General features: G+C 38.7%; 1 protein-coding gene across 2 annotated transcripts in view; it reads right to left on the bottom strand.

Moving 5' to 3' along the window:
* Positions 1–2,351: 2,351 nt before the first annotated feature.
* tbxa2r (thromboxane A2 receptor) overlaps positions 2,352–15,367 on the bottom strand; it is a 25,660-nt gene continuing 12,644 nt past the window's right edge. For both annotated transcript variants that reach the window (XM_048614059.1, XM_048614058.1), the window contains exons 2-3: positions 6,165–7,011; positions 2,352–3,004 (exon numbers count right to left, since the gene is read on the bottom strand). In XM_048614059.1, the coding sequence (XP_048470016.1) occupies positions 2,753–3,004; positions 6,165–7,011 (1,099 nt within the window). In that variant the 3' untranslated portion in view covers positions 2,352–2,752. The remainder of the gene's footprint in view (positions 3,005–6,164; positions 7,012–15,367) is intronic.

The following is a 15,367-nucleotide window of genomic DNA, read 5'->3' as shown; positions in this document are numbered from 1 at the left end:
AGTGAGTGGGACCACAGGGGGTTCTTTGTGGACTGATTGGTGGTCACCCATTCCCTTCTTTCCTCTAGTTCCTTGAGCTGCAGTGTGATCACCTCTTGAAAAGTACTGCCTTCAGCCTTTCTGCTCCTATGATGCTGCTTGGCCTGCTGTGTTCATCCAGCTCTGCACCTTGTTGTCTTGAAAAGTACTACCCATGTAACTCTCAGCCTCGCAGATGCGCCACAGTATCTCCAAAGACTGGTCAATGTCTGAGACCAGAGCTCCAGCTTCTGCAGCTGGGAGCACTTCCTGCACATATGATCATATAGGATACTGGCAGCATCCACGACTCCTGATATGTTACAGGCTACACATTCCACTTGACTGGCCTCCCCTGACATTGTTTAAACTTACAATTAATGCCTTAGACAAGAATTATTAGTCTTATTTTGTTAGACTTTCTACTCTGTCACGTAGGTAATGAAAAGTTTGACTGTAACTAAGTTCCCACTGCTCTAAATCTGTAGGATAAGGAAGAGTTAACCAGCGACAACGGCACATTATCTTCCGCCTGGTCACCCTACAGCCTGGAGGACTCAACATTGAGTTCTCCTCCCATTTCAAATAACCTTCCCACCCATCCCCCGCTTCCCCTTCCAGCACCACCTCCTCTTTTCCATTGCACTTTCTGACCCTCCCTCCCAGCCACCAACCAGATTCATCCCTCCCATCAACCAACCACGTCATACCTACTACCAATATCCACCTATCACCACCATTCCGCCTCCACCCCTTCCCTCCCCCCGTCTTTATCTGCAGCTCCCCCAGCCCCAAATCCAGTCCTGAAGAAGGGTAATATCCAAAATGTTGACTGTTGCTTTCCTCCAGATGCTGCCTGTCCTGCTGTGTTCTTCCAGCCTCCTGTTGTTTAACCAGTAATTGTCAGGTGCCCAGTACTCACTAATCCGGAGCCTATCTCACCTTTTGAAGCTCTATGATGTCAACAGGAACCACATTAAAGATTCTTGCAGTGTTCCTGCACCTTACTAGTTCCTGTGTCCCTTTCCACCTCCAAACTGCTGCTGCTGCAACCTAAGTGCCCTGTAAAGACTAGGCCCAAATCCGCACCGTGCTTTATTTATAGGCTTATTGGTTACTGTGTTCCTCCCTGGCTTTTGCTGCTGGATGACTGTTTTGTAGAACACCTACAAAACACCTGGTCCTGAGCTTCCAGTTGCCTGCCACTTTAACAAACCACCATGTTTCCACACCAACATTTCTGTTGAAAGCCTACTGCAGGTAGTAGCTCTAGTGAGCCTCAGTGCAAGCTTAAAAAACATTTCATTTTCCACTTGGGGAGCCTACAGCCTCTAGGACTCAAAAGTGTGTCCAAAAACTTTAGAGCCTGATTCCAACCTTCCATGTTTTTTACCCACGCCTACACATGGTCCTGTTGTGTGACATAGGTTGCTTTTAGCACAGTCACCCATTCTCACCTGCTCCTAGGCCTATTATCACATTATTTGTGTTATTTTCAATACAGCTCACTCACTCTCTTAGCTCTCATTATCACTTATTCAGCTTTTTGTCTGCCCTGGCCTGCTATCCATAATCTCGTTGTTTTCTTAGCCTTTTCATATCTCTCTCCCTCTCTCTGGGCTCCATCTCAACCATTCTGATTTCCTCTCCTGATTGATATTAATCATTAGCTCCTATAGTCACCATTCATCAAGAGCATGTGACTGCCATCTTTGATAAAGGGAATGATACAAATCTTGTTATTTCTTTGCATGGATGATTTTCAGATTTGCTGCGGTGGCTATGATTTCTTCATACAGTCCATCCTGGTAGCTTAGTAATAGAGCTGTAGAGTCATACAGTCATATAGCACAGAACATGTCATAATATGTGATCCCTTCAATGTTACATATATTTGAAAAACAATGTGATTTCTGGAAGATGACCAATAATAGATGTGATATAAATATGAACTAAAATGAGCATTAAATGCCATGGAAATCTCAGAGTTGACTAGGATCCAGGCAAGGATAATGGCTGTATAAACTTCATATCATTAGTAATAGAAACAAAAACAGAAATTTCTGGAAAAGCTCAGCAGGTCTGGCAGCATCTGTGAAGAGAAGTCAGAGTTAACGTTTCAGCTTGAGTGACCGTTCAGAGTTCAGATGCTGCCAGATCTGCTGAGTTTTTCCAGCAATTTCCATTTTTGTTTCTGATTTACAGCATCCGCAGTTCTTTCGGTTGTTATTCACATCATTGGTACTTACTTTTGCATCTCTATAACTAAAAAATGTCTTCCTTTATTTCAAAATCTCATTGATGTGCCAATGTACAAACTTTTTTTACTGAAAGGTAGTTCAATAAGTTTATTTTTATGTCTCAAAACCCTTGAAATATATTTTATTTTAAACCAGCATATTTAAGAAATTATCAGTAGCCAATTGAACTTCAGCTGGTATAAATGGAAACAATGGAATCTTGGTTGCATTGCAAGCCGATTCACTATAGCCTTGTATATACGTTACAGTACACCAGATTTTAAGGGAATGCATTTATATAAAAAATATAGGCTGACGTAAAAATCATTTAACGTGCATAATTCTGAAAGTCAAGTTCAGGGTACCAAGCCATGTTATGATTGACGAATATTTAGATAAGCATGCTTTAATGTAATCTAAAATACACCTTCACAGTTAAGTACAAGTCAGTCTAGGTTGGTGGCACCCCTGCTGAATTCAGCTGCAATAACAGATTATGTGGTTGCCATTGATACTTGTGTAAATCGTCGACTATACGATGCGTTTATAGTCGGATATAATGATGAAATTGAAGGCCTTGCTCGAAGACTTGGGTTGAATCGCCTCAAAACTGATCTTCTGAATAATATATAAACCCAAGGATCAAGGATCTGGTTCCATGTGGCAATTCGAATGCAAATAACTAGAATTTGTTTCAGGGTTATGCCATTTGGTGTATCTGTAAAAGCTTTCTTGAGGATAAGTACCTGTGAAAATCAACACAAAGTGTCATTTTCTTTTGCATTTAAATTTGCAATGACTTTATATTTGTTTCACATGTAGCTTGCCTACATCAAAAAAAGTAAATGCACTTCAATAACGCAGCAATGTAGAGGAATTTTGAGATACAGAACAGACACAATCACAAAAGGTTAGCATACAAGTTCAGTAGGTAATAGTGAAAAGGATTTTTGGTCTTTATTTCAAAGGAAATGGAGTATAAAAATAGGGAATGCTTACTAAAACTATACAAGGTACTAGTTAGATCACACCAGGAATATTTGTGAGCAGATTTGGTTTAATCTAAGGAAAGATTACTGGCATTAATGACAGTCCAGAGAAGGCTCACTAGGTTCATCCCAAGTATGGAGGGATTGTCTTATGAGGGGAGGTTGAGTAGGTTGAGCCTCTACTCATTGAAGTTTGGAACATTTAAGATTATTAGGGGTCTTGACTGGGTGGATGCAGAGAGGTTGTTTACTCTTGTGGGAAGATCTAGAATAAGATGGCATAAACTCAGAGAAAGGGACTGGTATTTAACAACAGAGATGAGGAGGAATTTCTCACTCTCAGAAGATAGCAAATCTGTAAAGGGGTTCAGTCAGCATGGATGGCTGGTCAGCAGTGCAAAGCAATGTCAAAACTTGGGTTCAATTCCTGCACTAGCTAAGGTTACTATGAAGGACTCTCCATCTCAACCTGTCCCTTCACCAGAGGCATGGGGAACCTCAGGTTAAACCACATCAGTTGTATCTCTCAAATGAGAGAGGAGCCCTATGGTCCAGTAGGACTATGGTGAATTTACACTTCAGTGAATCTGTGGAATTCTTTATCACAGAGGGCTATCAAGGTGACTCATTGAGTATACTCAAGGCTGAGATGGATGGATTTTTCATCAATAAGGGAATCAAGAGCTATGAGGATAAGGCAGGGAAGTGGAGTTGAGGCTTACCAATTGAGCCAAGATTTAATTGAATAACAGGGCAGACCTGATGGGCTGAATAGCCTACATCTGCTCCTACATTTTATGGTCTCATAGAGGAGACTTTATAAGTTATTGTTATTAATATTTGCATTGTTCTATCTATAATGCTCTCTTTGAATAGGTTCAAATAATATTAATTTACAGAATTCATAATTCAAATCATTTTCAATACCTCGAATATTTTTCATAATCTCAGCTCCCTCTTTATTTTAATGAAGACAGGCATTGTTACATAAAACAAATGTAATAGACCACTTTATGACACCAGACCATAAACTATCTTGTAATCCCATTTGCGCTAACTGGCAATACATAGTAAATGCTCACGAGAACTAATTAGAATAACTTAGATTCATTCACTACTTATCAGATCTTGTGCCTGAATGTGGTTCACTGGCAGTGAACTGTTTGAAGTGCAATAACTCTTTTAGTGCATGCAAAGGAGCTATTTTTTGTGAAAAGCAAAATTCCACAAACAGCAATGAGATGAATGGTTTGTTAACAGTTGATATTGATTTGGGAAGACATTTTAGAGAGGTAAAAATCACTCTGCAAATGTTGCTATGTCATCATTTAATTCCATTTCAATGAGAAGAGGACCTAAATCTCGATTCTTGTCTCCATTTCAGAGATTTGTGCACATAATCCTGGCTGACACAGAAACAGAAATTGTTGCTGAAACTCAGCAGGTCTGGCAACATCTGGGGAGAGAAAACAGAGTTAACATTTCGAGTTCTGTGACTCTTCATCAGAAATGACAGTATCTAGGAAAATGTGGTATTTATGCTGAAGACGTGGTTGTATCGGGGCATGGAGGTGGGGTTGGTGTGTGGTGAAGGATAGGTGGAGGTGGAGCCCAGAGAGAAAGAGAGAGATATAAAAAGGATAGGCAGATGAAGTGATTATTGATCATAGGCCAGGACAGAAGAGAAGCTGAATAAGTGATAATGAGAGCTGAGAATAGGAGTTTATTACTGTAGGATTGGAACCAGGACCAGGTGGATCTCATTGAGTATGAGATCCTTGACTGGGGTTGTTAATCTGGACCAATCAGGGAGCCTTGGGTGGCAAATAGAAACAGATGATTCAGAAGGTCTTCTCAGTCTAAGGACTGGCTTTGAGCTGGCTGATCACAGTCCATGGTAAATGAAGGGTGACTTGGTGACAGGACACCGGCCTCTGTGCATTTATTTAAATTATCCTGGCTCACACTTCAATGGCGTATTGAGGGATTGCTGTACTTTTAGGGATGTTGTCATCTTCAAAGGTGACATGAAGTTACAGCTGTGTATGCTCTCTTAGGTAGATATAACGTTATAGCATTATTCAAAGTTTTATAAGGATTGCTCCCAATGTTCTGCCAATATTTAACTACAGGCCAATATCACTAAAAATTAGATTGTCTGGTCCCTTATTGCTACTTAAGGAAATGGTATGCAAATTGGTTGCATAATTTCCCTAGATTGTAAACAGTCAGAAAACTTCTGAAGTACTTCATTAATTGTGAAGTACTTTGTGATGCCTTGAGATCATAAAACGTAATATAGAATTACAAGTTCCTTCTTTCCTTGGCTTTAGTTCAATATCTTGCAGCTGTCTCATTCTGAGTTTCGAGTCATTGAGGTAAACAGTATGAACATTTGCCAGAAGGCATTGATAACATGGAACAAACTTTCACAACCACAGTTAGCAATAAGAATTATGCCCCTGAAGAGTTTTGATAATATTAGCAAGGAACATTGGAAAAATAACATCTCAGATTTGTGAATGAAAACTCAATAATATTCTGAAACTATTTGACATGGCCTTCTATTTCATTATTTTCATGAGTATCAGAACTGGTTCCTTTCACTTTGTTAAATGTGTCCAATTGGATAGCCGGATGACGCTTACGTCCCTCATAAACTCACATTTTAAATACATTGCACATCTGATGGGCAAAACACAGGGGAAAGAATTGCCAGGGCTTAATTCATTAAAGAACTACGCAGTGATGTTAACACTTAGTCTGAGTGGCTGAAATATGTGCTCCGTTATGTTTACCAATGCCTCACTATAGGCCCCTTCTACTGTTAACCTGTACATGGTATGGGAAAGGTCAGTTAGCAAGTTATTCAGTAATTAACAATGTTAAAACAGAACTTAAATGTATTTGTACTTACTAACAATGGCGTCCAGCAGACTGTTGCAATAACCATTATACCCAACAGTTGTACCATCATCTCCACTTCATGGTCTCTGCTCCTTTCAACACTTAATCGATTGAAGCAAACTTTGAACAGTGTAACCACGCTGACTGTATTCAGGAAAACAGACACCGCCAGAGATAACAATCCCACACTACAGAACAATATTGAAAATCCAACATCGCCTGGGCTGTTTGTCATGTTAAAGAAGCACCAGGAATTAGGCCATTGGTGTGTATAATGTCCAAGTCCACAAATGGGAAGCAATGCAACACAAAAGGAAAACAGCCATATTATAAACACAGTACACCAAGCACGTCGTTTTGAAGAATTGGTAGAACGTAAAAATGGCTTGTTTATTCCAAAAAATCGTTCTACTGCCATGGTTGCCCCAAGCAACAGAGGGCTGAGTCCAAAGAACACCATTGAAAATCCCAAAAACCGGCAAAGGTGGCACTGAGGATCAACTTCATCCCACTTGAAATCCAAATGATGATAAGTCACAACAATAGATGCAGTTGTAGCAAGACCTAAAAAATCTGTCACAACCAAGCCACATAGGAAAATCAAAAAGGAGGATCTTGATCTGCTCTGTGCTTTTCTGTAAGCGCTTATTAGCACCACAAAAGCGATCAGGTTTGACATAAGTCCAACAGCTGCAAATGCAGTTGAGAACCAAGGAGAAGCATGTTTGCTATTAGAACTGTTTTGGCTCAGCCTCGTAAAATGGCACACAGCTGGTATCACAATGGTTTCATTCATGGTGTTTAAGATATGGTTTACTTCCTCGGAGCTGTGTATTGGTTGACTTATTTTTCGGAACCTTACAAATCAAGAAACCAAAGTTAATGTATGTAAATATAGATGCCTACGCTGATAATGATTCTAACAAATCTCCAATTTACTGAAAGCATCTCACTTCAAACTATTACAATATTATGTATGTAAAACAATGAAAATATTATAAGTCTATGTTGATTGTTATATTATAATGTGGGATTGTAACATTAATTTGGACCAGAATACAGATATGCTAAGAAGAAAACTGCAGAACTGCAAAGAGATATTGAGAGATATCTAAACAACTAACTTCAGGAGGAAAAGTTAAAAAGACTAGGATTGTTCTCACTGGAAAGACAGCGGCTGAGAGGAGGCCTGATAGTGGTCTACAAAATTATGAGAGGCACAGACATGGTGGATAGTCAGAGGCTTTTTACCAGGGTTGAAGTTTCAATTACAAGGGGACATAGGTTCAAGATGAGAGGGGGAAAGTTAAAGGGAGATGTGCGAGGGAAGTTTTTCATGCAGAGAGTGGTAGGAGCTTGAAACGCACTGCTAGAAGAGGTGGTAGAAGCAGGAACATTGGTGACATTGAAGAGGCATCTGAATGGTAACATGAATAGGAAGGGAATAGAGGGATACGGACCAAATAAGGGCAGAAGGTTTGTTTTTTAGTTTTGTTAGGGCATGGTGATTGGCACAGGTTTAGAGGGCCGAAGGGCCTGTTCCTGTGCTGTACTTCTCTTTTGTTCTTTTGTTTGTTTGTTCAAAGATGTTGTTCAGAATTCAATTATCTTGGTCAGTAATTCTACATAAAACCCTATAAAAGTGTCAACTTTCTTTCCTCTCCCCATTTAGATTTTAGTTACATTTTAGAAACATTCATATAATGCATTTATGAAAGGAATCACCATCCTCTAACTACTTTTAAAAATATTTCAAATTTATAAAAAAACTTTACAAATGGATTGATTGTTTACAGCACGCCTTGGCTAAATGCAACACCAATATTTGAAGATAATAAAAGGTCGTGTGAATTTTGCACTGGAGTACCTTACAGTCTAAACAGAGAAACTACAAGTATATCTCTTTACTTGTAAATGTAAACTATTAATTTCAACAGCAATTCTTAAAAATATTTAAACTTAAAACATATTTGAAAAATGCCATGCATTAATACTTTTTCATAAAGCATTATGTAAATTCCATTGCTTGATATATTGCACAGAGTCTGCAATCTCAGTCCATGAATATATTGACATTAACATTTGTATGTTGCAGAGATATGTTTTGCATTAAAGATTTCTGACATCATCAAAATATTATGGATTATGTTTTTCCGTCAGATATGTCTCAAGAGAAATAGCTGAGGCCATGATATTAAGACCAGCAGGTAAACAGGACAAATATTGCTTCTCCTAAGAAAGGCCATAGCTCTCTCACTTGTTTATTTAACTTGCAAATATTTATCTTATCTCACACTGACAATGACGCATCTTTTATATACTTCGTGACAGCTTAAACTGGTCTCTAATAAGAGGCAAAAAAAAAGGTTTAATACACATTATTTTCTACAGAAAAATGAAACATCCTGTGCAAGACTGAAATTTCATTCTTCAAAAAATTATACAAGTCTCCTGCCTTTTAAATTTAGAATCATTTTAAAAATTAAGATTTAAAAATTCTACTTTAACTTTCAGACTGGTTTATCATGCTTATCCAAAATGAATACATTTATACACTTTACATATGCACTGGAACTTGTGTGGAATAACAATATTTTAACTTATTTAGCACCTCTAACCTAAATATATCAAAATGTACATTTTGTAATTGATAGTCAAAAACAGTAATGGTCAATGTATGGAGGTAAAGGTCAAATGGTTGAGAGCTTAACTAGAAAGATTCCCCTTGAAGAAAACTTTCAAAGCTGAACCCAGAAGTAGAGACTTGAATGAATTCGGAGAGGCAATTCCCAAAAGGCCAGGACAAGGAAAGTGAAGGCTAGACTACCTTGAACAGTGCTACAATTTGGAAAGGGTAAAAGGAGCAGATCAATACTATCCTTCAAAGTGTATTGATTTTATAACTGAACTGAAATAAATTGCAGGACCAAAGGGAAAGATCAAGGGAGTGGGACTAATTGGACCGCTCTTTCAAGAACTAGCAAAGGGCAGACAGGTGAATGACCACCTTCCATACTATATGAATATGCAGGCAAAAAGATGAATACGTGAATAGTGTGGGAAGAGATGCAAGGCTGGTGGAGGTTGGAGGAAAGCTTGAATGAGCAATGGGTGGATATGAAGTTAAGGCTGAAAACTTTAAGCTGAATGTGGGCCAGTGATGGTCAGGGATGATGACTGATTTCTAACATTCACATATGTGATGTACAGTAGCTTGCGCAGTAGCTTGGGAGTGATCGATTGAACCAAATGTAAAAAGTAACTGTGCTTTATCATTTTAAGATAAAATTTTAAAGATATTTTAACACAATGTCATCAATATTGTCAACATTTTGTACAAAACAATGCGTAGCTCTTACTGAAGGTTATGGTACGTCACTACACTTGTATCATTATTTGGTGATATCTAGCAAAAGTGAAATACTGTAAGGGCTGGACACCTAAAAGAAAAGAAAGCAGAAAATGCTGTAAATACAGAAAGTCAGACAGCATTTACAGAAAGAGAAACAAAACTAGTGTTTCACCAGGACTGGAAAAAGATAGAGTTAAATTTTTTTCAGCAATTACAAAGCAGGGAAAGGACGAGAAGAGAAGAACAAAACAGTATTATGCCCAGACCCACGTGAGGTTCCCAAATATGTTCCAGATGGGATGTGAACTGCCCTGATTACTTTAAAAATGGAACGATTACCTCGTAGATTCCTTTTTCCCAGATCCCAATGGACTTGTGCTGTAAAAGCACCCAACCTAACCACATTCTCGTGTTAACAAAGGGTGAGTTTATTAATTACTAAGTGTAAGAAGAATTAGTAACAGAATGCATATACATCAGATTAGAAATAAGAAGGGAGTCTGAAAAGATAAACATTTTAGAAAAGATACGCTGATCAGTTTTGGCATTGTTTGCAATGACCAGATTGGCCGTAATAGAGGAGGTTACTAGTAATGTTGGAATTGGTAGTTGAACAGTTGGTTTCACACTCCTTAGCATTGCAGATTGGTTGAGATTCTCTAGTTTGGATTACTTTAGACTGTGATTGAATTGAAGCATTCAGGGTGAAAAAAGAACCCTTTTGTTGTTCTGCTTCCTTTCGTCTGGCTGTTAGCTAGCTGATTTTGAGTACTCAAGAATCAGACAGTGTTTTCACCTGCAACACAGGGGTGGCTAGGGCATTAGGACAGTTCTTTGACTATGACCACCACAGTACACTAATTGTTTGAACCCAGGCTATGACATGTGAAAATATTCAGTCCTAATAGCACATGGTGGTAAAGTTAAAACTGGTGTTTTAACCCCTGCCCTTGTGCATTTTCTAAAGGGAAAAACATAAAGTTTGTGTGCAGTTTGGGAGGTAATCCAAAGCGGGGTGGCTTGCCGTTGAGCAAGAGCTCGTTAACTTTTCACTTTATTTGTAGGCATAACATATCACAGTCAAGTCTGGTCTCTTCCCCCACCTTTCAAACGTTATATTTTTGAAGTTTCCATTGCATCCATAGGTGTGATATTCCATGATTGTGTCTCACTTCAGATAGCCACTTAATTTACATTTGCAGCTATTTTTTGCATTATTTCTTTTTAAAAAATATGTAGTTTGGAATTATAAGTTAAAAATATCTACAAAACTTTGGGCTTCTGTCCCATGGTCATAACAAGATCTTTGATAGAGTGGAAAGCAAAAGAGAGACTAAATGACTAAAGGGATACTAGTGCAAGGCAAAACAGGACAGTAATAGAACAAGTGAAGAAACAAAGGATGGGCCTAAAGGAAGTGTAAGTTGGAATCGCTTATCATTGCTACCAAGTCCTGTTTAAAAAGTACATGGTCAATTTTGACCTCCTCCTGAGGTCCCCACTATCACTTCAGCCACATTTTAGTCAATTTCCTTAATTCCACATGAGAGCAAGAAATGGCCCAATGTGCTGTGAAGTGGGGTAGATATACCTGCTGAGAATTGGGAACATAGGGCTAAAAGATAGTTTTAGTGTGTTTGCACTAAGAAAGCATTGTGCGACTGCTTGTTTGAATGAGTAAACAGTCAAGTTCACATTTTCAAGGCTGGGTTAGAATGAGCTTGACAGTTGCAACCTCAGTGGACATTGTAACACTGCTGCTAGAAATCGCAGTGTTCAGCAGTTGCAATAACATGACTTGATCATGTGCATGCATGAGATCTGGGGGCATGGCTGTGGGTGGGTACATTCAGCCATGATCAACTGTACACCTGTATGATGTAAGAAACGCCCAGCTGAAATGGGCTGAGTATAAAAATCTATGAAAGCCTGTAACTTGGGGAGAGCGAGAATGGAGAGATCTCCAGAGGCTGATTAGAATATTCATATCTTGTGTGCACAGAAAATAAACTTATTGCGTTTACTTAAATATAATGAGTTCAGGTTATATTTTTATCTTCACTATAGGCAACAAAGGCAATGAGTGAGAACAAACTTCTGCCAGTGGTGCTGTTGCCTTTGCTCCAGCAGTAGCCTTTTCCAGTAAAGCTACAACATGACATCTATTTGGCAATGTGGAAAATTGTTTGAGTACATCCTGCCCACAAAAGAAATGACAAATCTAATCTGGCCTCTCACCAATCCATCAGGCAAGTCTCAATCTTCCACACACCAATGTTCAGTTTAGATTCTGCTATAATAAAAACCAAAAGAACTGTGGATGCTGTAAATCAGGAACAAAAACAAAGTTGCTGGAAAAGCTCAGCAGGTCTGGCAGCATCTGTGAAGGAAAAAAGAGTTAACCTTTTGGGGTCACCGGACCTGAAATGTTAACTCTGTTTTCTCCTTCACAGATGCTTTTCCAGCAACTTTGTTTTTGTTGTTGTTGTTGTTGTGTTAGATTCTGCTATGACCACTCGCTCAAGACCTCAAAACAGCCTAATATGGAGCAGCAATTGACTGAGTATGGTACCAAAAAGCCCATATAAAACTAAATTCAATGAGAATCAGGCAGAAAACTCTCCAATGGTCACAGTCATATTTTTCACAAAGAAAAATGATTGTCATTGTTGGAAGTGAATCAACTCAGACCCAAGACATTGCTGCAGGTGTTTCTTTGAGGCCAAGGCTTTACTACTTACTTGAATCTAAATTTAGGATATTTACTGAAGATTGCATTACATTCGTTTACAAATGTAGCTCCTCAGATAATGAAACCCCCATGCTTGTATGCACCAGGATAACATTCAGGATGGGAAAATATGGTTGAAATAATATTGATAGCACACAATAACAATCTCCAACAGAAAAATATCTAAACAGTTCCCCTTGGTAGTCAAAGGCATTTACCATTGTTGAATTCCAGATGATCAGCATCTAGGGGTCACTCAGTTCTGAGCTCCCCAAAGCCTTTCCACCATGTACAAGGCACAGGTCAGGCATGTGATGCATTACCCTTCACTTGTTCTGAAGAGCACAGCTCAGTATTACACCAGACTGTTGACATCATCCAGCACAAACCTACATATTCGTTGACATCTCATCTAGCTTGAATTTTCACTCTCTCTGCATCTCCCCACCTAACTTGTTGGTGAAGGTTTTGCTCTGGATGCTGAGCTTGCCTTGTAGTTTCTTCTATGGCTGCTACAGTCTCTCACTGTTAGTCACCGTGTTTAAGCTGCTGTCTATGTTTTCTTAAAGCTATATGCTCATAAAGTAGCAAACTCACTTTTGTTGAATATATTATTATTTATTTCTTCTGAATCTTCTAGATGCCTTTCATCATTGAAATTTTGGATCTCAACAAAGATGTCCATTGCTAATCACCACGTGCTATTACCCTGATTGCTATTGCTAACACCTTGTGGTATTAGCCACTTCTGTCAATCCACATCAGAGTAAATCTGCATCAAAGTTATTTAAAGTAGTTTGCTGCCATCAATCCTGCATCTATATTGTGTCTGGGCCCTATGTAATGATTAGTGGTAGAGGATATGCTGGTGTACAATCTTGACAGAGGAGGCAATGATCTTAGATACCAAGATGGTTTATTGCCTATAGCAATAAGCCCAACTCCATTACTAGGCAGGCATAATTACTAGGAGTATCAGAAACAGTACCGAATACAGCTGCCCCTGTCAAGGCTAGTGTGCAATTACTTGTCTCCACCCATGCATTGTGTGTGACATCTTCAATATGGGTGGAGCTCAATGAGCATTATCTTGTTTGCAACCATTAACTTACACTAAATCCACTCGGAGCACAGGCCATCATTTCCAATGAACCGATGCCATCACTGAAATAAGAATCTGGAGCTATGAGTTCAAATGTCATCATAGCAGCTGGAGGATATAAATTCCATTCAGAACATGAATATATTATTCATAAAAAGTGATTGCAAGTGATAGTGATCATGAAGTTGACCAAAAAGTGTCTCCAAAGCCATAATAAACTGAATGCCTCTGAATTGCATGACAGTTGTGTTCAAAAAGATCGCTCACCAACATCTTCTCAAAGGGCGGTCAGTGATGTGCAATAAATACTGGCTTTACCAGTGATGCCTTCGTTCCATGAATGAATGAAGAAAAGAAAAATTATTGCTATGTCCATGTATGGAGACAAGTAATTGTACACTAACCTTCACAGGGGCAGCTGTATTCAGTACTGCTACTGACATTACTAGTAATTATGCCTGCCTAGTAATGGAGTTGTACTAATTGCTATCAAACTGTCTTGGTAGCTAAGAACAGTGCCTCCTCTGTATTCAGTTTGAGCAAGTTTGCGCAAGTTTGCTATGCACAAATTAGCTGCATTTCCTACAATGGTGAATACACTTCAAAAGTACCTAATTGACCATAAAATCCAATGATATTCTCTGGCTTTGAAAGGCACTACAGGTACTTAAATAGAAGACTTTCTTTCTTTCTCCACTATGTCCCATACCTCTCTACCTCTGATCCTTACACTCTTCTGTTCTTGAATCCCGTTTCCATTCTGTTGTTTTTCTTAGCCTTATAGTCAAATTGACCTTGAAATCTCCCAAGCCACCATTGTGATCTCTTTCCATTCTGTGACCCAGCACCAACTCCCCATTGTACTGACTCTGCAATGCTATGGACAGCCTGACTTTCATTCTACCATTGGTGACAAAAACCATCAAGCCAAAACCATCAGCCATTCTTCCCAAACACTACGGAACTCTCTTTTTCAAGATGTCTTCACTGCTACCTTAAGCAACTTTGCCACGATCTGTCCTCCAAAGTTACATCCCTGTTATTGGCAAGGAATAAAAAAAAGTACAAATTTTTCCATAGGGGATAGCATGACCATCAGTGGGTTTGATAATGTAATTTTTTTAAACTTTCCCTGCACTCAATAGAAATAAAGAACTAGTCTGAAATGACTTAATATTTTTATGAAAGTCAAAAAAGATTTGAAACTGAAAATTAGAGAGACAGAGGATGTCTAAGAACATGATATCATCAGATAGCAATGCTTTTCATTTATATACAAAAGTATTGAAGTATGTGAATGTATTACATAGTTCTACAATTAGGAGATAACTTGTTTACTTGATACAAGCTTTTATAACCATGTTGTTTTATGTTGTTGACTTTGAACTCTGTTCAGGCACAATGCCAATCACACTATCTTATTTTTAATGGATTCAGATACAAAACTAAGAGCATGGATATCGAATATCAACGTAATTATTACTATTCTAGTTCATGGAATTGGTGCTCCCTACCCCTTTAGGATTCGGCCAAAAGTATCTACTTGTTTCCATTTATGGAAGGGGAACCATTTGAAAAGAAAAATAAATGATCCTGTCATGATCAGGAAAGGAAGTCATATTCATAACATTTTAAACATAAACTGTACTCACTATCGTGTTTTCTGAACAATGATAGCCTGCAAAAGATGACTGCGGAGGATCACATGATGGATTCAACATCTGCCTCATTGTCTTTAAAGGATAAAAGGACATATTCTAGCCCAGAGCTGTCACTGCTTATCAACCATTCAAAAAGGTATCTCCTGAATTGAATGGGCTGTTCTGAAACCAAGATGGTGATTGCCCTAAACCCACACAGTGAATGTGCAATAAATGTTGGCTAAACGTCTGCAAACAATAACCTTGGTTGTGGCTATCATTCTAGATATTTGGAAAGAGAAACAGTAAGAAAGAGTGTGAGATAACAAGGTGTAGAGCTGGATGAACACAGCAGGCCAAGCAGCATCAGAGGAGCAGGAAGGCTGAC

Source organism: Rhincodon typus, chromosome 29 (assembly GCF_021869965.1).
Source record: "Rhincodon typus isolate 14 chromosome 29, sRhiTyp1.1, whole genome shotgun sequence".
Taxonomy (NCBI): domain Eukaryota; kingdom Metazoa; phylum Chordata; class Chondrichthyes; order Orectolobiformes; family Rhincodontidae; genus Rhincodon; species Rhincodon typus.
This window is presented reverse-complemented; position numbering and strand designations above follow the sequence as displayed.